Genomic DNA, 24,090 nt, shown 5'->3' on the forward strand with positions numbered 1-24,090 from the left:
AAGTTGCGCAGTCCATGATGAAACTGCGGGGGGTGTTGTATTCCCAGGGGCTTGCCATGAGGACATCATGTAGTACACCTTGAGTGTGGCATCCTGTGGCAGGCTGGTGTAAAGGCTCTCAATGTCTAATCCTACTAGTAATTCAGAGTTGGGGTTGAAGTTGATGTCTTGGATCACACTTAGGAGGTGTTTGGTGTCCTTGATGTAGGAGGGAGCTTTTTGGAACAACGGGTTGAGGAAGAAGTCACAAAAACATGAAAGGGGTTCTAATAGTGACTTTATTCCAGATACAATTGGTCTACCGGGTGGTGGGGTGGTGCCCTTGTGTATTTTTGGGACAATATAGAAGTATGGGGTTTTGGTATCTCTGGGACATAGGTAGTCAGCCTCTTGTTTGGAGATCTTTTCATTGTCTTTGGCATCCTTAACCATGAGGTTGATGGTGTTTTGTAGGTGTTGAGTTGGATCCCTGTCGAGGCGTTTGTAATTCCTGGTGTCACCAAGGAGTCTCTTACATTCCTGGTCATAGTCGGTTTTATTCATGATGACTATGCCGCCTCCCTTGTCCGCGGGTTTGATAACAATGGTGGGGTCATTTTGTAGACGTTGAATGGTGGTCCTGTCTTTGTTTGAGAGGTTGTTGAAGGTCTCTTTGTTTTGGAGTTGTTCCACTTCTGTGTATACTGCCTGTTCAAATGTCAGGATTTCAACCGGGATACTTCCCGGTGGTGGGGTGAAGGTAGATTTTAGTCACAGCCCCCACTGGCCTTTTGGTCACAAATGCCCCTAGAATTTTTCTAGACGATGCTGCATTCCGAAAAGACTGGGCCCAGATCGCCTGGCACTGCACCAGGGACTGGTTAGTCCTCATCATAAAAACAGCAAAACGCCTATCAGACGCCATCATGATAGAGATCCAAGCTACAGAGACTCATTTCAAAACTACCCTGACGGGTTTTAAGAAAAAACTTGAAGACCAAAATCGCGAAATAGCGGAATACAAAGACTACTTATCCCAGACCAAAATCAAAAAATTCGAAAAGGACCTGAAAAGGTTCAGCTACTCTAAGACCTACCCGTACTCCGATGATGACTACACTCCGCCCAACAAATCCTCAAACAATAAAGACAACAGCTCCATTTCTAGCACGTCGAGCAACTCCAGCACAGGATCAAACCAATCCAGAGGCAGAGGCCGACAAGGGCAACAATGGCAACAACCATTGCAGGGTCCCCAAAATTACAACTATGGCCCACCACCACCCCATTTTGCCAACCCGCTACCACCCCCATTTTTCGGTTACCCCCAAATGTACCCCCCAGGAAACATGCCCTTCTTTCAGGGTAATCAGAATCAACGATACCCTTTTTTATCCCAGGGCAGGAGAGGACGGGGGAAGAGGCGGAACCCGGGGCATGTCCAATGGGCACCAGAGGAAGAATCAGTGAGCTCCAACACCAGAAACAAAACAAGGGAACAACCGGGAACAAGCAAATAGCACCCCCATGCCCACTTGTATTCAACCTCTCTGACACACAACTAACCACAGAAGAAACAGAAGTGCTCAATAAAGGCCTCTCATTTGTCGCTACTACCAGACTGGACACCTTCAAACTTAATGTAGAACTTGCCGAGTTCTTTAGGAAGCTCAAATTAAAAGCTTTTTTTGAGAAGACAGACAATAACAACCTCGACAGTGACGACGCACCTAATGAAACAGGCCTCAGACTAAAATCTACCTTCACCCCACCACCGGGAAGTATCCCGGTTGAAGTCCTGACATTTGAACAGGCAGTATACACAGAAGTGGAACAACTCCAAAACAAAGAGACCTTCAACAACCTCTCAAACAAAGACAGGACCACCATTCAACGTCTACAAAATGACCCCACCATTGTTATCAAACCCGCGGACAAGGGAGGCGGCATAGTCATCATGAATAAAACCGACTATGACCAGGAATGTAAGAGACTCCTTGGTGACACCAGGAATTACAAACGCCTCGACAGGGATCCAACTCAACACCTACAAAACACCATCAACCTCATGGTTAAGGATGCCAAAGACAATGAAAAGATCTCCAAACAAGAGGCGGACTACCTATGTCCCAGAGATACCAAAACCCCGTACTTCTATATTGTCCCAAAAATACACAAAGGCACCACCCCACCACCCGGTAGACCAATTGTATCTGGAATAAAGTCACTATTAGAACCCCTTTCACGTTTTTGTGACTTCTTCCTCAACCCGTTGGTCCAAAAAGCTCCCTCCTACATCAAGGACACCAAACACCTCCTAAGTGTGATCCAAGACATCAACTTCAACCCCAACTCTGAATTACTAGTAGGATTAGACATTGAGAGCCTTTACACCAGCCTGCCACAGGATGCCACACTCAAGGTACTACATGATGTCCTCATGGCAAGCCCCTGGGAATACAACACCCCCCGCAGTTTCATCATGGACTGCACAACTTTGGCCCTCAAAGAGAACTACTTCGAATATGAAGGAACATACTACCTCCAGACCAACGGAACGTCTACGGGCAGTGTTTTTGCCCCAAGCGTGGCAGGATTATATGTGGCACACTTTGAGCACGCTTACATACAACAACCTACCAACCCTTTCTCAACTAACATAAAAATGTGGCGCCGCTACATTGACGACGTCCTCCTGATATGGGAAGGCAACCAAGAACAATTGGACAACTTCATACTCTGGATCAACAATCAAGACCCCTTCCTACGCTTCACAAGCACCAGCAGTTCCACAGAACTAGCCTTCCTAGACTTGAACATCAAACCGCAGAATGGAGGCCTGATCACGACTACCTTTTATAAACCCACAGCAAGGAACTCCTTGCTAAGGTTCGACAGCTTCCATCCCAGACATCTAAGGGAAAATTTACCCTATGGGCAATTCTTACGCATCAGACGTAATTGCAGCAACATCCAGGATTACAAGTCCCAAGCCAATGATTTAACAGACAAACTTAAGGAACGGGGCTACCCGTCAAAGATAATAAACAAAACTTGCAAAAGAGCAAGAAACCAGAATAGAGAGGCTCTCTTGGAAACTTTTGAGAAACCACAGACAGAACCCACCCTAACCTGCGTGACCACTTACAATACGGCTTCCAACCAGGTAGCCAACATCATACAACGAAACTGGAAGATTATCAATTCTGGCACCAGGAACTGGGAAAAACTCCGTTTTGCCTATAAAAGAGCAACCAATCTCAAAGACCAACTAGTAAAAACCAGACCCCCGCCAAAGAAAAATGCTAGTGACAACACCTTAGTCAATATTTGGGGCCTACCGAAAGTCACTGGTCACCAACGATGCAACAACTGTAGCGTGTGCCACCTGACGTCACCTTCCAAAACCCTGAACCTAGAACCGGGCAAGACCTGGACACAACGGCAGTTCACAAACTGCAACTCGGCCAACTTGGTGTACCTGATAACCTGCCGATGTGGCCTAAGATACATTGGCATGACCACCCGGAAAGTCCGGACAAGAATGACGGAACACAGGAGTACGATAAGATGTGGCAAAAACATAAGCAAGCTCACAGATCACTTTCTGACTCATAACCACACTCCCAATGACTTCTCCTGGACCGTCATTGAAAAATTTGACAACACCATCAACGAAAAACTTCTCCTACAAAAAGAACAACGGTGGATATATCGCTTATCCACACATACCCAGGGTTTAAACGACGCTATACCATGGAATTCCCTAACCGTGTAAACAACCACATGCTGTGAAAAACGATGATACCTGTGCCAGATCACCACTGCATGAGCGACCCCGCCTTTGCTCCCCTCTCCCCTGACCAATGCCCGCATTTGCATGAGCCCCGTGCACCCTGATCTAGTCACCATGCTAGGCCAACCATTCAACCAAGCCATTACTATTCCAGTTCTAGGCTTCGTCATGTTGACAGTTCATCATGACTAATATTCATCCCATCACACAATATGCGCGACCTGCCCACACCCCAGTCAACACTTTGACTTCAACGGGCGCCAATGCGCATGCGCGACTTCACCGCGCATGCTTACAGACTCAGTCCCAGGGCTATCATGCGCTCGCTATCCGCGCATGCGCAATACCGCGCACTACTTCCACAACGCATGCGCGATCAAGCCAACAACAACATGGCTATTAGCGCGCATCCCTCCCTTTGTTTTTACCGCACACAGGTGAAACCAACCTACTAGGGAGTACAAATACGAAACCGGACGCCCCACTCTCCTCATAACGGGCGCCGCGGAAGGACGAATAGGTCCAAGGAGGAACCAGACCAAAATACTCGTGAGTAAATCTGATCCACTGCTGCTACATACAGGGTAAGCCACCACCCTTTTTTTTTTTTTCCCAACAGGTTGGAGAGATGTTGAATTATCTTTTATTTCACCAGGGTTTCTTTCTCTGCCAGGCGACCCATGAAGCTTTTTACAAGACAAAACAGAGTGAGGACCCAGTACTATACTTACCTGTACCTCACCTTGTAAATACGCTTTTTTAGCCCACCACCAAAACACTATCGGTTTTGTTAAAACCCTCACCAGCCTCATGCACGTGCCATGAGCTCACCATAGCCGATTATAGGTCGAACACCACCTTATAAGTCGGCATCTTGTGGTACAACACTATACCATACTGAAATGACTCTACCCTGTACGTCATGTCTTTGTCCTATGTGTTATATGTAGTCAAGCTTGAGGGAATCCCCTCTAAACAGCTATAGCGCCTTAGCGTGCGCCACACATAACCAAAAGACCACATAACCACTTAAAATTAAGTTTATTTTGCACTTTTCACATACTAAAAGGTCCTGAGGAAAGCCAGCTTAAAACTAATAAGGCACTGGCTGAAACATGTAGACCGCACTAGACGCTGGAGGTCATAATAAGCACTCCATCTCGTCTTCTTGCCTTTTTATCCGCTAGCAGAGGCCCAGTTCATTAAAGATAAACAACCCTCGGGTGCTGGGACCGCCTGCATAGCTTTTAATCAACTTCACTTCTCTCACCCTTTTCACCGCACACTCAGCAACATACCTGCTCCGCAGTCTCCTGGCGTTGAAGCACACCCGGGGCACATTCGGTGCCACTGTGGTGGGCCCGATGATGAAGCATGCCACCGACTAGGTCGGTGGGTGAGGGCTTTATGAGGAAAACAACGTTTTTCCTTATCCTTTGTTGCTACACGACGTAACTACCTGAGTCTCCTATATCTTTATAAAAACTAGCTAGTCCTTATTGATATATGCATATATAATTCAGGGGATTTGGCCTAGCCTATCTAGTCCTCTCTCTCTCTTTGATCTTAACAATTATACAACAGAATCATATTCCAGACTAAAACAAGTGTGTTTGGCATCTAATTTGAACCCAGGATGCAAACAGAAATATATGAGATTTCGCTTCCTGTTGATACCAGTAGCTCAAAAGAAATACCAGGAAAAAAACATTTAATGCAATCAATTGTAGATCCATCAGAAAGGCTGTGGTGCATTGTTTTTACACTACAGATTGTCTCAATGTATTGGGAAGCTAACTACATTTTTAGATTATGTCTAACGTAGTCTTAAGGAACTGTGGCTGAAATGCTGCTTTTATGGAATATTTGTAGATGCTGTGATTTTAACGTCTTTTTTATTGTATGAATATTTTATACAATAAAGAAGCATTCATTCATTCATTCATCTATAGTAACGCGAACATAAAGGCATAGGGCAGACCACAGAATACAGATGGAGGCGAGAGCACCGACGTGAAAGCGGAGAGCACACTGGATAGAGCAATAAAGTGTGAAGCATGAGTGTCTTGTATTGGGATAAAATTGTAACGCTGCTTCGTGGATAGTCCGGAGACAGGTGAGTCACCTATAGCCGGGAGGAGGGAATGGGGCTATGGTTCGGCGGGGGGTGTTGTGACCTTGATCTCGGATAAGTGCTGAGGATAAGGTTCTGAAACTGTAAGGATGCTGCTACCTAGACAACTTGCTGAGGCAATGCATTCTCAAAAACACAAAATGAAGAGGTCTATGAGGGCAAGCATGGGGTTTAATGAGACAGGTGTGGAGGGCTGCAGATTGTACAGGATTGGCTGTTCGTGGTGGGGATAGTGGCCATGATGCTGAGAAAGACTGGCCGGTGACCTGCACAACGTGTCTCTCTTCTTGGTACAGGGGCAAAGCAGGCGAGGTTACGCAGTGGGGGCATAAACAGTTAGAGCTCTGTTTCTTGCGCAGAATTGGAGCCTCTGGCGTTGAGAAGAGTTGGTCATGTCTATCGGGCCCGATGATGTGGGTTGGTGGGGCAGTACCATCTACCACCATCGGGTCACGTTCTTGGGGAGGTTAGGCTATAATTGATTTGTACATACGGATGCAGCCCTTCCTAGCCTACGAAGCACCTACAGCAGGTATAGAGAGATAGTACTGATGTGGTAGATTCGGGTGTCCTATGAGAAAACAGCGACTAAACACTATTGGTCGTTGATGTCAGTAAAGCAAACGAAGAGATCTCAATGCTCAGTGGGGACACACACTTTAAACATGGATATTTAAGCTTCTTTTTCTCCAATGAAGAAATTACGATTAACATTGAAGTAGACTTGTTTAAAAATATGGTAGAACGATAACAAAGTTTCATTTTAAGTATTCTACCTTCAATGCGGATAGACCAGGGACTATAGTGATGCCATGGGTCCCAGGAAAAGCGACAGGGGTATTATCCTTGCTGATATTAGCTCCTTCCGAAGGTTATTCAACAATTAGCGTTTGTTTTTAAACAACTCTTTTCCTAAGGTTGCCTTCCAAAATGTTCAACCACTGTTGTACATATAAATCGAAAGTTAAAGTTGAATCAGCATTTACAGAGATCTAATTTAAAACTTTCCTTTGTTTGGATGAATGCCTTCTTCACTATGGTTCTATTCCACATAGGAGAAAGGGTTAAGAATGGCCCTGATGCTCGTATGAGAGGTAATACCTCTTCACTCCATGGGGCATAGCTGGGACTCTGATGATGACGAGGATAATTTAAAAGACTGTCCCTCTCGTGAACTCACCATGGTCTCGGCCATGCCTCCTCCGCCCCGACGGGCCCCCCCACTCGTTGCCCGGGTCCCCGCCGTGACTCTGCACCTTCCTCCTACACTTTCAACCGCTGTGTCAGCGCCGGGCCGGCCTCTGCGTCTCGGGTTCACCTGAATAGCACTCCGGCTGCTGCACGTCCACGCTGTAGCTTGTCACAAAGGTTCCATTTCCCCCACGAACCAACCAGCGACCAGACTTTTTCCACGAGCCAACCAGCGACCAGCACTGCTGACAGAAGCGAGTGTCACCTCCAATCCTTTCCCTCAAACCTACTCTAATGAGCCCTGCCTATGGAAATGGAAAAAGGACCATAAAACAAACTTCTAAAGGGCGTAGACATAAAAGACAGACTACAAAGACTTCGTGCTAACGCAAAATGGCGAGCAGGCGCAGCTCTGTAATATCTAGAATGTTACCGACATTAAGTGTGCCGACAATAATTGGCGCCATGTTTTTTGACAGGACCTCGTTTATGCACTTTGCCACCTAAAATTGAGGTGTAAATGGGTTCGTATCCTCCTGATCCCTTGTAGAAATAGTAGACCAGAAGTGAGAACCACAGTCTTGGTGCCACCAACTGTACTCAAAATATATATTTTTTCATTATGCAAAACACGTTTTATAGTTTAGGAGTCATTTGAGTATACTTTACTGCCCTTCGTTCATATTTTCACTGATATAGCACTGTATCAAATCAGTGAGAAAAAGTTATTAGTTTTGTCTTTTGTATGGTGTAACCGTTTTCAGCGTTATACGCCTGTAGCATCCTCCCTGCAGTCCTGCCAAGTAACACGCATCATGCATTAGATGAACACATTTCAGTGTGGTGCTCCAAATCACAGCACTGAAATGCATTGTATAGGCATAGCTCTTCAGCTGTCAAGTCCTTAATGCTACCTACTGTTAACCTAAACAGGAGTGGTTGGAGGCGCGCCGCGGTGCCTGTGCGCTGCTCCCGCAGTCTTGGGGCTCGCTGGCTGAGCTGGTAGCAGCTGCTGCTGGCAGGCTGCTACAATGTATGAAGAAAAGGAGATTGATTCCTGCCACAGATCTCAAACTGACGTCACATCTAGGTAGTGCCCAATGACTTCTACTGAGAAATCTGCAGAGTCAAGTTGTGTGATACAATCTGACTTTAGGCGCCGCAAGGGCATCATGTCATGCTGTGCTAATACTGACCCCGATCGGTGCACAGTAAATAAAATAATTTCTAGCTGACGCATCAAGAATTTTGTATTCTATTAAGGACATGGAGGCAAGAATTATGCTTCTCTTTCTTTACTGAAGCAAATACAACAGCCAATAACACTTTAAACTTGCAGAACCCGAAAGGACTGCCCCTCCCCTGCATGCACCAATCACAGTAACCACACTTAGGATAAATGTCTCGAACACCATAGTCCATCCTCTTTCTTTGCAAATCATCAAACACAGTCCATTAATTGAACCATTGAATTTCAAACTTGGTCGATTCGCTCCATCGACTTGAACCATAACTTCAATGGAGATAATTGTATCAACCAAACTCGTTGTTATATTCTCAAGACCCTTCAAGTCGCCTTGCTCTGGTCTCCTGAAAAGAAAATATAAATCGTAATATTCCGATATCTGAGTATATTTGAAAAACATAACCAGGCGAGAAACCCATAAACAATTCTCTTAACATGTATTAATACTATAAATCAAACTTCTGTCATAAACATAATCATTCATCACGTGATATACATGCTATTCTAAGGTGGGATAATCCTCGCCTCCGTGTCCTTAATAGAATTCGAAATTCTTGATGCGTCAGCTAGAATTTTTTCAATTCTATGTCAGTCCACGGAGGCTTCGTATTATGCTAGTTTAAAGTTGAGCAACCACCATAGATGCCACATCAACAATTGGTTTGTGATTAAACGTTTTAAAGTTGAATCAGAAGACCAATCTGCCACAGTCATTATGTCCTCCAGCCGAGAACCAGTCAAAAAAGCTTTAGAAGCCATAGCTCCCTGTTGGACTTGGCCCTTTTTGCAGGGTCATCCCTGATCTTTTTGCCTTCTCTATTTTGTCTGACCTGTTTTTGTTGGTTTTATGACTCTGGGCACTTTACCACTACTGATCAGTGCTAAAGTGCATATGCTCTCCCTGTTGTAAATTGATGTATGGATTAGTGACTCCATGATTGGCTGATTTGGCTTACTTGTCAGACCCTGGTACAGTGCACTGAGTGTGCCCAGGGCTTGTAAACAAAATACTGCTAGTGGGCTTGCAGCACTGGTTGTGCCACCCACCGCAGCAGCCTGTAAAAGTGTGTCTCAGGTCTGCCATTGCAGAGCCTGTGTGCAGTCTGGTACTGCCATGCTGACCGGACAAGTACACCCACTTGCCAGTCCCTAAACATTCCCTTTTCTCCATATCAGACACCCCGATGGTAGGCCCAAGGACAGGGTGCATTGTAAGTATAAGGTAGGACATGCCCTGGTGTGTGTGGCTTGTCCTAATAGTGAATTACAGCCATTTTCGTTTTTCGCTATTGCATGGCTACCTGTTCTCCATAGGCCAGAATGGGCAGTTAGATTATTACTTTTTATAATCCTAACTGACTCAGGGAACAAGGTGGAAATTCGAGTTTAGTATGCCTGAACTCCGAATGATAAAATACATCTTTTAGTGAAGTTGATTTTAACATTCTGTGTTGAAAATACAACTTTTAGAAAGTAGGTATTTTCTTGTCCAACTATCCAAGCCTGCCTCTGCTAGGTTGTGTATTCCTTGTCTGGAGTTTGAGTGACAGGGCTGGGGGATTCCAGGAGACAGGGTGAGTTAGCCCAGTGGTGAATAGAGAGATCTGCATCTAGATGGGAGGGAGGAGGTGCACCTGGGACCTGAATAGGGCTGTGCCTTCCTTCCACAATGCTGGCTCCACCTCCTGTGGTGCGTCTGATGTCTCTGCCCTGCACTGTGAAAGGAGAAGGAGTCAGGTCAACAGAGTGCTCCAGGGCTGTGCCTTTCCTCCACAATGCTGGCTCCACCTCCTGTGGGGTGTCTGATGTTTCTGCCCTGCACTGTGAAAGGAAAGAAGGAGACATGTCAACAAAGTGCTCTAGCACTGACCAGAACTGGTTTGGATTAGGCAAAGGCCCCTCTGCCCTCAGAGTGCAAAGGATTTTGGGGTATAAATATTGGGACCCTGATCCCAAGAAATTAGATCACTTTTGGACAAGAAGAAGAAACCTTTGCTGAGGAGAGGAACCTGAAGAAACTGAGGAGAGACTATCCCTAAGCTGAAGTGCTGCTTGGGGGATTGGCCTGCAGTGGTTGCCTGACTGCCAAAGAAAGGAAAAAGGACTTTGTGTGCTGTATTAAACTTGTGCTTGAGAGAAGAGGTTGCCTCCTGCTGAAGTCTCAGGGACAACAGACTTCAACCCCCAGCTTCCCAAGAGTTCTTTGAAAGTGCCTGCTGCTGTTTTGGGCCTTCTGAGGGACTGCGTGTCGCAAGGAACTGGAAGAACGACTCAAGAGGGAGAAGCGTGTCGCCGTTGCAGCCACTGCCATCGCATCGTGGATGTCGCCGCTTTACCTGTCGCATTGCACCACATCTTAAGAAACGTCCTGCAAACCCAGATGAAGCATGTCGCTGCCCCTGCCATGGCATCGTGGATGTCGCCACTGTAGCTGTCGTATTGCACCGCATCAAGAGAAGCATCTTGCAACAAGGAAGAAGCGTGTCGCCGTCGCAGCTGCTGCCGCCGCAAGGTGGATGCCACCGCTGTAGCTGTCGCATTGCACTGCATCAAGAGAAACGCCTCACATCCACGGAGAAGCGTGCCGCCGTCGGAGCTGCTGTCGTTGCATCACGGAACAAGGGTGTTGCCGCTGCAGTTGTCACATCGAGCGGAAGCATCTCGCATCATCGGAGAAGAGTGTAGCCTCCAAGGCTGCTGTTGTCACATCACGGAACAAGAGTGTTGCCGCTGCAGCTGACGCTTCGAGTCGAGACTTCTCGCAACATCTGAGAAGTGTGTCGCATCAGGAAGAATTTGACGTCTTTATTTCTTTGCACCGGATCTTTGCGGCTGTGAGAAGTTGGCCTGATATATGATGCTCATTAGTTCTAGTGATCACCTTGTATCAGTCCAAACAACCCTTATGGTGATTAGTTGTAAGTCAACCTTATAGACCCGCTATCTTAATGGTAGCATGGACAAAGCAGTCTTAGGCTAAACTCTTTTGGCATGTGAAGCCAGCTGTTTTACCACATATAACCCCTTGAATACCAGATGAAAGGACACCACACAGGTTGTTATGAAAATAAACAATATATTTATTACTAACAAACACCTCTGAACTCTTTATGAGATCAGAGGGCTAAGCACATAACAATCTCTTTAAGAAACACACAATAAGTCGCACAAATTACAATGGTGCCCTAGGGGCACGACAAACCATATACTAAGTAAATGGTAGAAGGAAATCGATAGAGGAAATGGAGATGCCCAGAGGCTGTAGGATCGCTGGGACTACACTATCCCAGGGGTGTAACACAAGCCCACGCACCCCCGCGTTGCGGGGGGGCCCACCGTGCTCCAGGGGCCCCAGGCCCCTCACAATACATCATGGATTTATTTTAATGGTGCGCACTGCGCCCGGCACGTCCGGTGGCTTCTTTAATAAATTAAATGGTGGTGGTGCGCAAGGCATGCATGTCTGGGCCCCCGCTGAGTCTCTTAGCTGATTGTTGCAGGGGCCCCGGCCGGGGCCCCTGAGACTTTTGCAAATGGTGCGGGGCCCCCGGCCGGGGCCCCTGAGGCTCCTGCAAATGGTACAGACGGGGCACCGGCCGGGGCCCCTGAGGCTAGTTACAATGCGGGCCCCGACCGGGGCCCCGTGAGGCTCTTAAGGAATGGTGCATGAGGCTCTCTTTATATTAAATAAATTAAATAAATGACGGGGTGGGTGGGCGCGGCGCGCACTGGTTTCACTTTCCGCCTTCCGGCCCCGGGACGCTTATGCGCGCTGTATAGGGTGGGGGCGGGGGCAGGGCTGGTGAACAATGGCTGGCCCCTGATTACATTTGTCATGAGTCATGACATGCTCAATGCGCTCAGCCCACACGCAATAACACGCGTTAGAGACGAGTACGTTTTGACATCCAAGAGAAGACCCAGCACTGCAGCAACGCTCCTGCGCAGGTTAGGACTTTCCGAAGTCAACTGCGTCACCGGCTGGGCCTTTATCCACCATAATTTAAATTATTTGTACCCGGCCCCCTACCTGGCTAGCCTTGCACTGGCCGCAGCTTCTGCCTGTCCGCTTGTGGCCTTGCGCCTAACAGAACTCCGAGCTGCAGGCCAGCCCGGCCCAGGCCTAGGCCCCAGACCTCAGGTCATGTGTCAGGTGAGTCTGCGTCCGAGTCTGACTCCGAGTCCGAAAGGTCCACGGGCCTGCTCATGCATCACATCCGCACGCATGTACTTTGCAGGTTTGAATCCAAGGAAGACCGATCTAGGCATTTTGCCTTCCGATGTTCGTAAAATGTTTGCACATTTCAATCTGTTATAATCATATAATGCATTAATAACGATATTTCAAAACTGAAAAGAAGGAGAATTTGAAAAATGTTTGGGAAGTATTTTCACCATTGACTTGTATGGAAGCAGAAGCAATTTAAGGAGGGAAACAGCTTCAAAAATTCGAAGCCTCCCGTCAGAATCGGGTCGGGTGGCACGTATGAATAATGTGCAATGGGCAGGACTTAAGATAAAAGCTATATAAGCAGTAATCATTTATGTCATTTTGGGGCGGCATCGGTCGGGTTCTTTTGCAGGAGGTTGATGCATTAGGTTGAAAAAACCATGAGCACTTTACGAGGCCTGTATTTTCCCCGACTCCTGATGGTTTTGTTCCAGGCAGGGTGTAACACAGGCCCCCGCAGTGCGGGTGGCCCCGAGCTGAAGGGGGCCCCTCAGCACAATACTCTCATCCGAGTTCAAGCTGGGGGCTGCGAGGAGGGTAGAGCAGGTGGACACGTCCTGAAATAAGCCAGGTGGAGAGGACGAGGGGCAAAGACAGATCGGGGGTGAAGCCTTGGAGGGGGAGAAAAGGATAGGAAAGTCTGAGAGGGGAGAGGAGGTGATGGTGAAAGAGACAGAATGGGAAGGGTGATCAGTGAACAGAAGGCAGGTCACAGAGGTCCAGAAGAGCATGAATGAGTTGATTGACATAGAACGAGAAGGGAAAGAGAGGCGAGGAGAGAGAGGTGGATGGAGAGGAGACAGCAACGCAGAGAGAAAGGGAGCGGCCGCCCATTACAGAAGTCACTGTCATTGTATTAATATAGTGCTTACTACTCTTGACGAGGCGCCGAAGAAGGAGATCGGGGGAGAGTGAATAAAAATAGATACTTAGGAAAGATGTGCCGAGAAAGTGAAGAGAGTGTTGTAGAAAAGAGAGAGAGAAATAAAGGTCGACACCCAAGAGCGGATAAAGGAGAAACAGTAGAAGAGATGGCACTGATGAGAGAGTCTACAGGACGAAGAAAGAGATGAGGGAAAAAGACTACAGATAGAGGGAATGACATAAAATACTGCAGGGGCGAGGGCTCCGAAGAATTGGGATGGGGAGAACAAGGAGAAGTGAGGGGCTCAGAAAGAGAGACGGAGAGGGATGGATGGAGACAAACAGGGAGTGTGAGAGGAAGTGATCGAGAAAAAGACGAGTGAGTACAGGGTGGGTGGAGGAGTCGGACTAGAGGGAGTGATGAACAGAGAGAGGCAGCAACAGATAAAGAGAATGATGGGGACAGGAGTGGACATAAGTGATGGAGAAGAGACCTGTGTGTGGTCAAGAACGGAAAGAAAAGAGTGCGAGAGATAAAGATGGAAGGAGACAACAAAGCAAGAAACAGGGAAGAGAGTGAGTGCGTGATAAAAAGGAAGTGATGGAGAGACTCGAAGGAGATGATCTGATGGAGACACACAGGGAGGAGAGTGGGTGATAAAGAGTGAGCAATGAGAGAGACAAAGAGGATAATATATGATGAAGACACAGGAAGGAGAGTGATAGAGACAACGACAATATTGTCTGATGGAGACACGCACAGAGGAGAGTGAGTGATAGATAATGATTGATGGAGAGAGACAGCGAGAATATTTTGTGATGGAGACACACAGGAGAGTGAGTGATAGAGTGGAAGTGATGGAGAGACTCGAAGAGCATCATCTAATGGAGACTCATAGAGAGTAGAGTGAGTGATGGAGAATGAGTGATGAGAGAGAGACAAAGAGGATATTATATGATGGAGACACAGGGAGGAGAGTGAGTGAAGAGAGTGAGTGATAGAGAGGAAGTGATGGAGACAGACACAGAGGAGATTGTCTGATGGTGTCACACAGGGAGGAGAGTGAGTGATAGAACAAAAGAGTGATGGAAGGAGAGACAATGTGGATCTTGTATGATGGAGACATACAGGGAGGAGAGTGAGTGATAGAGAATGAGTGATGGAGAGAGACAGGATATTGTGTGATGGAGACGCAAACAGAAGAGAGTGAGTGATGGGGGAAGTGATGGGGGAAGTGATGGAGATTGTCTGATGGAGACACACAGGGAGGAGAGTGAGTGATAGAGCAACAGAGTGAAGGAGGGAGAGTGGCAGGTTATTGTGTGATTGAGACCCACAGGGAGTAGAGTGAGTGATAGAGAATGAGTGATGGAGAGAGACAGGATATTGTGTGATGGAGACGCAAACAGAAGAGAGTGAGTGATGGGGGAAGTGATGGAGATTGTCTGATGGAGACATGCAGGGAGGAGAGTGAGTGATAGAGCAACAGAGTAAAGGAGGGAGAGTGGCAGGTTATTGAGACCCACAGGGAGTAGAGTGAGTGATAGAGAATGAGTGATGGAGAGAGACAGGATATTGTGTGATGGAGACGCAAACAGAAGAGAGTGAGTGATGGGGGAAGTGATGGAGATTGTCTGATGGAGACATGCAGGGAGGAGAGTGAGTGATAGAGCAACAGAGTGAAGGAGGGAGAGTGGCAGGTTATTGTGTGATTGAGACCCACAGGGAGTAGAGTGAGTGATAGAGAATGAGTGATGGAGAGAGACAGGATATTGTGTGATGGAGACACAAACAGAAGAGAGTGAGTGATAGAGAGGAAGTAATGGAGAGAGACTCGAAGGGCATGATCTGTCACCTAAACCCACAGACCACAACCCTTGAAGAAGCACCGACAGCCTCGGAAGCAGACCTGCGAACAGTGGAGTAGGCAGATCTTTTGCCTACCTCCTCCACCCCCCAAGACATGTACCCTGTGGAAGCCTTACATGAAGAGGTCAACCGGAGGGGCCCCTTTGACGTATTCTGCAGGGGGGCCCCCCTCAAGTTTCGTTACGCCACTGCACTATCCTAACCTTAGGTAAGTAGCAGGAGGCCCACGGGACGCGTGTGCAGAGTGTGAACACGCGAGATGCGGAACAAAGTCAATGGGCAGAACAAATTACGAAAAGGTAAGTAAAAGACAGTTCCTACTAGTAACGACTAAAACGACTGGATTCCTGGACACTTGGAGAGTCAATCTACCTATGAGCACCGAAATGCTCTCGTTACGTCACCCACGGGCTGCGGGTGCATAGGTGTGAAAGTGTGTCGGGTTTCTGCGTTGAAGTCAATGGAGCCTTGAAGAAAGATGCTGCAGGCGACCAGGAGGAAGATGTCCGGTGTGATCCAAGGGTGGATCGAGGAAGAAGAGGACCTGAAAGCAGAGGGGACAGTGTTCAAAGTCACTAGCCAGTGACCGGTGTGGAACCAGGAAGGAACCAGATGCTGTTGTCACGATCAGGTGAAGAGTGGACGCTTGTCTCTGCAGCCACGTGGACCAGGAGGTGTCTTCGACAACCAGGATGAAAGCACGAGCTGTCCCACGCAGGCTCACGCTGTCGGCGGTGTCGGATCCGGATTTGGAGTCAACAGGCCTTGGCAAAGGCAACCCACGCGGTGAGTGGAAACGGCGTCTGGTGCGGACCAGGAGGGTCTAGGGTGCTCCTCTTTTGGAAGGGAGCAAGGGCCAGTCTGGAGCAACCAGACCAGTGGTGTAGATTTTGTGGATCGTCGTCTAGGAGGCCACTAGCCAACCGGCAAGTGACCAGACAACGTGTCGAGCAGCAATCAAGCAAAAGGGCCCCACGCAGTTCTCGTGGATGCTGGAGGGCTGGTCTTTGGAGCAGGAGCTGCTCGGGGCTGGGGCTTCTCAATCCCCAAAGCACTTACTCGAGGATGCCTCTGAAGTTGTGCTGGAAGCGAAGTGCAGTTTCTTCAAGATGGCAGGTCCCACGTGTCTCGTCGCACCCACGGGTCTCAGCTGTGCTGCAGATGTGGGTAGAGGTCGGAGAGGTCTGGGAGTCCGGGTCTCGTCGGGCTCTGAAGTCTGGTTTCGGCAGGAAGGACGACAAAGTGAACCGCTAGGACGCTTGATGGTGCCTGCAGTTGCAGGGTGGACACTCCTTGCCCACAAGGGAGATTCTTCAGTCTTCTGTGGAGCAGAACGTCGAAGTCCAGAGTTTCTTCTTGTAGAGTAGTTCAGGATAAATATAATCTGGAAAGGGTCCAGCTCCTACCTTTATCCTGCTAAAGCGGGCTGTACTAGTGACTAGGTCCCTCCCATGGGTGGGACCAGGAAGGGGGGTGGTTACACCCCCTATCCTTTGTCCGGTTTTGCGCCAGAGCTGGGGCTGGAGTGCCCCAGCAACTGGTTTGAACTGGGGTATGCACAGGGACACCTTGTGTGCCCCAGGCATGTCTCATTCCTTTCAGCCCTCCCTACCTCAATACACAAAATCCTGTCTGGGGTGGTGCTATCACCTCCCAAGCCAGGAAATCCTTTGTCCAGGCCTCCCTCGCTGGAAGGACTCCCAGCAGCAGGAGGTCAGACTTGTGTCTGTGGTGGCAGCATCCATTTTGTGATGCTGAGGCTTCGTTTAACTTTAACCGGGGTTCACAGTTACTTACATGTCGTGTCCCTCTAAAAGGGTGGAATGCTACCCCCATCGCCAGAACTGGCGAGGGGGTAGTATTCCAATTCGTATGACACCTTACTCGACATGTTTTGATAATGCTATACCAAAGTTAGCAATAACCGCGAGGATTATAATGCACTTAAGAGTATATGGTATAGCGTTATCATGGAACAGCTATAAGGACTTGGTTCCCGCAATCTGCAGACAGGCTCAGCTCATGCTAGAGCACCATCTCACATAATTCCAAGCACTCTGCCTTCAGGATTGATAAGGCCTGCCATAGGAGTGACTGATAGGAGTATATGTGTCCATTTTGGGGTTAGATATAGATATACTATATCTACACAAAGGGTGATTACACCACCTTGCTCCAGCTGTCTTACCAGCCAGTTGTGTCACTTTGGATGGTCAGCCAGGGGTGGCATAATACATGCTGCAGCCCCTGGTAGGCCCTGGGTACACCTATGCCCTGGGTACCTAAGGTACACTGTACAGGGGCTGATAAGGTGACCCAGCATCCAATTAGGTATGTACCTAAGGTACATGGAGTCCATTTTACAGAGAGAGCAATTAGTCTGGGGTCCTGAATAGCAGGGCCCCAGGCCAACTAGGTCGAAAACCAGCTAAATACTAGGCAAAAAGTTGTGGGCAACCATAGTCAGATATCCACCTTCCTACAGCGGCATCTCAATCTCTGCAATACTTTCGTTGTGGAAGCGTGACGCATCGTAAGGTACATTGACTCAAAGTGTTGCATTTTAAGTTCTAAAGAGAACTAAGATAAACCTACCATTTTAAGTACAGTATTGTTGATTTATGTAGTTTTTCATATTGTGTTAAATCTATATAAAGAATATTTATTTTTAATATACAACTTGTGTGGTGTCCATCTGTAATGTTGTCACTTGATTACTGTATTTGTTCACAAATGCTTTACACACTGCCTTTGAGATAAGCCTGTCTGCTCGTGCCAAGCTACCAAGGGCAGGGGTTATTTTAGGAGTGTACCCCCTTACCCTGACTAGAGGCAAGGGTCCCTATTTGTCACAAGTACCTACCTGCGCCAACTAGAGACCTCCAAATCTAACACTCCCCTTACAGAGTGAGCTCAAAATGCAGAAGTATCAATACCTGCTTGACTTAACAACCAAGTGACCCACCTGGACAAAGTCGCAGAAGTGACTGGGCGAAAAGATCTCTGCAATGAAATTATTTTTTGTCCTGCTACATCATTTCTGAATTCTCTAGTATAATCTTCATAACATTTTAAGCATTATACAACACACAATTTGCTGTGGTGTGGAAAAGCAGGATATGTGATACATTTGTAATTTGTTTTGGTTCTCTTTGATATTGTAAAGGAAACTCCGCAGGAGTGAATACTTTACCTGCTAAATCTAGTGAACATTCATCCGAAACGCGTCTACAGGAGATTAAACATAACAATAATGTAAGCTTCGCTGACAATTGTTTGCGGGATAGGCCGTCATTCGCTGGCCAATTCCTGAGAAAACGAAGTACTACATCTTCATCCCACAGCTTGGAATATCTGGGTTTCTGAGGATTCGCTAATCTAATACCTCTCAATGTCTTGCATACTAGAGTGTGTTCCCCCACTGATTTACCATCCACATGGGGATGTCCAGCTGAAATTGTGGAACAGAAATTGTTAACCATCCGATTTGCCATACCTTGAGCCGCTATCTCCGATAGGAAGTTAACAATTATATGAATTCCCGATCCCACGGAATGCCCCTGTTGTTCAGAATACCAACCAACCCACCTACACCAAGATGACTCGTATAGTTTGTGCGTAGGGGGTGCCCAAGACTGTGACAGGAAAAACATTGCGTCCTGCGATTCTCCTGCCATTTGCCAACGTCTCCTGAAAGTCTCCACGCCATGAGGGACAATAAATCCTGTACCACTAGCGGATGAGGTTGACCCACAGAGTCCAGGAGTATCTCTGGGAATGAGATCAAACGAATTAAAGGAGCACATGACAAGGTTAACGCCACTCAGAACCATGCCTGTGCTTTACAACATGGGGAAATCAATATCAACTCCGCTTTCTGTCTGCGGATCTGTGCAAGTACTCTCTGAATCATGACGAACGGGGGTAAGGCATAATGCGTACCCTTCGTCCATGATTGAAGAAATGCTTTCAAGTTGATCGCATGGCGATCCGGATGCCAACTGTAAAATTGAGGAAGCTTAGTGTTTAGTCTGGACGCAAACAGGCCAATCGAACATGGGCCCTACTTTTTGTCCAATCGTTGGAATATTCTGGGGTGCAATCTCCAATCGCTGGAGTCTCTTAGGAACCGTGAGTTCCAATCTGCCACCAAATTGGAACTGCCCGGGATGTACTCCACCGTCACTGGGATGTGGTGAAGTAGGCAATAATACCAGAAAACTTTGGCTATTTCCACCAAAAGGCGAGACCTTGTGCCACCCAGAGGATTGATGTATCTCACTGCTGAGACATTGTCCATCCACAGGACTATACAACAACTCGTCTTCTGTCGAGAAAGTGTTCGGAGCGCAAAAGAACCTGCTATTTCTAGGCAATTTATATGTAGTTTCAATTCCTTCGGGACCATCTGGCCCCCTTCTCCACTGAACTGCACCAGGCTCCCCAGCCCCATCAGCTGGCATCGGATTCTATCACTACCTCTGGGACTTACGCGAATATGGCCTTGCCATTCCATGTGTCCATGTGCACCAACTAGCAGTATTTTTCCATCCTGGCCTCTGTGGGTAGCAGAATCTGCTCCGCATAGCTCAAACCTTTGCACAAATACATGATATTCAGTCTCTGAAGGGCTTGGTAATGGAGGGGACATGGAAAAATTGCCTGAATCGAGGAAGCTAAAAGGCCTACTAAGCGCGCCAGAATCCTCAAGGATATAGTCGGAGAGGCAAGTGCTCTCCTCAACTCTTTCTTGATTGAGATTCTCTTTTTCAATGGTAGTAACATCAGGATGGACTTGTCTGAATTGATGACGAACCCCAAATCCTGTAGAAGTTGGTTCGTCCAAGCTAGATGAAGTAGTACTGTGCCATAATAAGGTTGTCGTCTAGATAAATGATAAGTCTCACCCCCCTCTCCCTGAGATATTGTACCACTGGCTTGAGGAGTTTGGTGAAGGGGACGGAAGAAAGTCTGAAGGGCATGGTGTAAAATTCGAACCATCGTGCTCCTAAATGGAATTGTAAGAACCTCCGAGGTGGGGGGTGAAAATGGGAACTGCAATTTAGGCGTCCTTTAAATCGAGACGTACAGCCAATCCTTCTCTAAGAGAAGATCTCTCAGTAAGTGTATGCCCTCCATTTTGAAATGGCAATGCAATACCCAAGAATTGTATTCGTTGAGGTTTAAAACTAGTCTGAAACCCTGATCTTTTTTCAGAACCAAAAATATTGTACTGATGAAACCGCGAGGATGGGGGAATGTTTCCACAACTGCCCTTTTCTAATCAGAGAAGTCACTTCCTCATCTATGAAAGACATCGCTACTCGGGAAAAATGTAGAGGTTGAGGTTTGCATATCTGCAGAGGGGAGAAGTAAAACTCTATCGGAAATCCCTGAACCGTCTGAAGTTCCCAAGGGTCGTGTGTCAAACTCTCCCACTTTTTTTTTTTATATTTTTTTTTTTTAGAAGACCTTTATTGTACAGTTGCAGTATAACACAATGTGGGCCTACAACCTCCTGGGCCGGCCGCGAGAACAATACAGTGCACTTGTCGTTTTCAGGGTAACACAGCCGTGTAGCCGACAACCCAGGGGCCCGGCGGCAAATGAGAGCATGTCGTACCGTAATGCAGACTATACTAATATACGAGATGACTTAGGTCTATGATTTTTGTTATAACCAAGTAACAAAACAGTGCATCAATATCTAAACACGTGAATAATGTTCAGATCTCCACAGGCGACAACACAATGTTCAAATGTGCAGCGTAGTTAACATTGGCAGTGTAGTCGCCGGCACGCCCCCGCGTTATAACAGCCGCTAGGCAGTAGGACATGGTTCTATACAGCAGGAGAGTCAACCATTTTCATATATAGATCCCAGGCCTAACTCTCAGTCTGAGAGACACTCATCAGGGTCAGCTCGTGGCGGTTCACATATGTTCCCTCTAAATGTATTTCAGGCCCCCCAAATTTGCCCCCACTTTCCAGGACATCCCCGGTGTACAAATACTGCCTTCTCGGCCACCATAGCGTCATCCATGTCTCCACACCAGTCACGCAGTGTAGGCAGTACATTAGAACCCCACAGTCTAGCAACATTACGTTTTGCCACCAACATACCCAACATGGCCCAGTCCTGTTGACGATGGGTCAAGTCCTCCGCCTCCCAGATGTTCAATAGACAGCGACGTGGGTTGGGCAGCAGGGAAACAGCCATGGCTTGGGAAATGGTCCGCATTACCGCCGTCCAGTACATGGCCACCCGGCTACGGTCCCAAATGGTATGAAAGAATGTACCTCTCTCTCCGCATCCGCGGAGGCAATATTCGTGCGTGGCCCTCCCTATGCTGTAAAGGACCGTTCTAGTGTAGTATGTGCGGTGTAGCACTTTTAACTGAACCAGTTTAAGTCTGGAAGAAATCGCTGTTTCTCGGGGCGACGAGAGAGCCTCCTGCCATTCCGAGTCATCTAGGTCGCCAATATCGCCCTCCCAGGTCAAACGCAATTTGGATAGCATGTCAGGGAGGTGATTGACCAGTTTCCGATATGTGAAGGACGTCGCTTTGTGAGGCATATGCTCTGTCAGTAGCCTGTCCTCTAGAGGGGTGGATTCCGGCAATTTCGTTCCCACCGGGATGGCCGACAGAAGCGCATGGCGTATCTGCAAGTACCTATAGTACTCTGACTGGGCCATATCGTGTTTGGTCTGTAGATAAGCAAAGTCCACTTTGGTGTTCTTCCTCCAGAGATCTCCCACCACCGATACACCTATGGTGTCCCACGCTTGGAACCCTTTGCTATTGCCCATGAAGCCCAGTCTGTGCGAGTCCCATAGGGGTGTCATTTGCGTAACAACGTTCGCGCACCGAAGGTGCCTATGTGCCTTATACCAGAGCTGAACCGTGTGCCGGGTCGGACCTACTAGGTCGGATGGGACTCCGCGACTATAGAGGTTTCTTAACAGTCCCCTGGACTCAATACCCTGCCTGTCCGCTAAAAAGGCGGGTTCCGACTGTGGGGCGTGTAGCCAGCAATTGATTTGCTTAAGATGGGCAGCCCAGTAATACAGTTCCATATTAGGGAGTGATATGCCCCCATCGTACCAGTCCTTCACCAGTTTGCATTGCGCAATCCGTGCCGGCTTCCCGTCCCACAGCAAAGTGGAGACCACCGCCGCGATGGCTTTGAAGTAGGAGGGGGGGACCTGGAACGGCGTGTTCTCGAGGAGACAAAGAAAACGGGGCAATGCCATCATTTTGAACAATGCGGCTTTACCCAGGAGGGTGAGAGGGAGAGAACGCCACACCCTAACGTCTCGATTGAACAGCTCCAGTAGGGGTTTCACATTTAGGGCATGAAAGTCGTCCGGGGTGGATGACACATGGATACCCAGGTATTTGAAAGGGGCGTCTGTGTAACGTAACGGACAGTCCACCGGGAGTGAGGGCGGACAGCCGGCAAGGACGTACAAGACCGATTTAGTCCAGTTAATTCTATATCCCGAGACTCGCCCGAACTTTTCACAAACATTAAGTAGTTCCAGGATCGATTTTTTAGGGGAGGTGAGGTAGAGAAGGATGTCGTCCGCGTAGAGGGAAATCCGATCCTCCCACAACGGTGACCACCTAATACCTTTGATAGACGGTTCCCATCGAATCCAAATCGCCAACGGTTCAAGGACTAGCGCGAACAATAAGGGGGATAGCGGGCAGCCCTGCCTCGTCCCACAGCCAAGCGGGAAGTCTCTGGAGATGTGGCCATTAGCCGCTACCTGGGCCAAAGACCTAGTGTAAAGCAGACGGACCCACGCGCAGAACTTGGGGCCGAAGCCCATGTGTCGAAGCACCGCAAATAGATAAGGCCATTCCACGGTGTCGAACGCCATAGTGGCGTCAAGGGAGAGAAGGACCGCCGGCTCTTGTATGCGGTCCCGGCGATCCAGCACCACCTGTAGGCGGCGCAGATTATGTGAGGTATTACGATTTGGCATAAAGCCAGATTGGTCCGGGTGGACCAAGGTGGCAAGGTGGGGAGCCAAACGCAGTGACAGTAGTTTGGCGAGGATCTTTGGCTCGGTGTTCAGTAAGGAAATAGGGCGGTAAGAGCTGCACGTCTCCGGTGCTTTACCAGGTTTATGGATCGGGATAATTGTGGCAAGGAGTTGGTCTCGAGGGAGTTCTCCTACTTTTAGGCTGTCTTCGAACATCCTGAGTAAATGGGGGGCTGTCGTGGAAGCTGTGTGCTTATACAGTTCTACTGGGAGTCCGTTGGGCCCCAGAGCTTTGCCGGACGAGAGAGCATCGGTTGCCTCCCGAACCTCTTCCACGGTGACATCCGCCTCTAACAGAAGTGCAGCCTCAGGTGTGAGGCAGGGGATCATCAGGTCCTTAATGTAATCATAAGCTTCTTCCGTCGAGTACGTCGCTGGGGGGCATAAATTGTCTCAAAGTAATCAGCCAACAATTCAACCATGGCCCCTGAGTCCGAGGTCGAATTTCCTTCAGGTGGTTGCAGTTGTGCTATGACCCTGCCTGCCTTTTCTTTTTTGTCGAGCCAAGCCAGCATCTTCCCAGATTTATCGCCCAACTCATATACCCTATGACGAGAGGCCTGAATTGTAGTCTGTACCATTTCTCTTTGGAATGCTTTCCATTCAACTTGCCGCAGTCGGACTGCCTGAGCGGCTCCCGGCGACGGGTGGGCCTCTTGGTCAGAGATGGCATCCTTAAGCGCGTCCTCAAGGGTGCTAAGTCCTTGATTCTGAGTTCGCTTATGA

General features: G+C 48.1%; 1 protein-coding gene across 2 annotated transcripts in view; it reads right to left on the reverse strand.

The window, feature by feature from the left end:
- NPLOC4 (NPL4 homolog, ubiquitin recognition factor) overlaps window positions 1-7,291 on the reverse strand; it is a 652,620-nt gene extending 645,329 nt beyond the window's left edge. The window contains exon 1 of one of the 2 annotated variants that reach the window (XM_078654232.1): window positions 7,090-7,291. In XM_078654232.1, the coding sequence (XP_078510358.1) occupies window positions 7,090-7,104 (15 nt within the window). In that variant the 5' untranslated portion in view covers window positions 7,105-7,291. The remainder of the gene's footprint in view (window positions 1-7,089) is intronic. The other variant, XM_078654233.1, reaches the window with a different exon arrangement.
- Between the last annotated feature and the right edge of the window lie 16,799 nt (window positions 7,292-24,090).

Source organism: Lissotriton helveticus, chromosome 7, assembly GCF_964261635.1.
Source record: "Lissotriton helveticus chromosome 7, aLisHel1.1, whole genome shotgun sequence".
Lineage (NCBI taxonomy): Eukaryota > Metazoa > Chordata > Amphibia > Caudata > Salamandridae > Lissotriton > Lissotriton helveticus.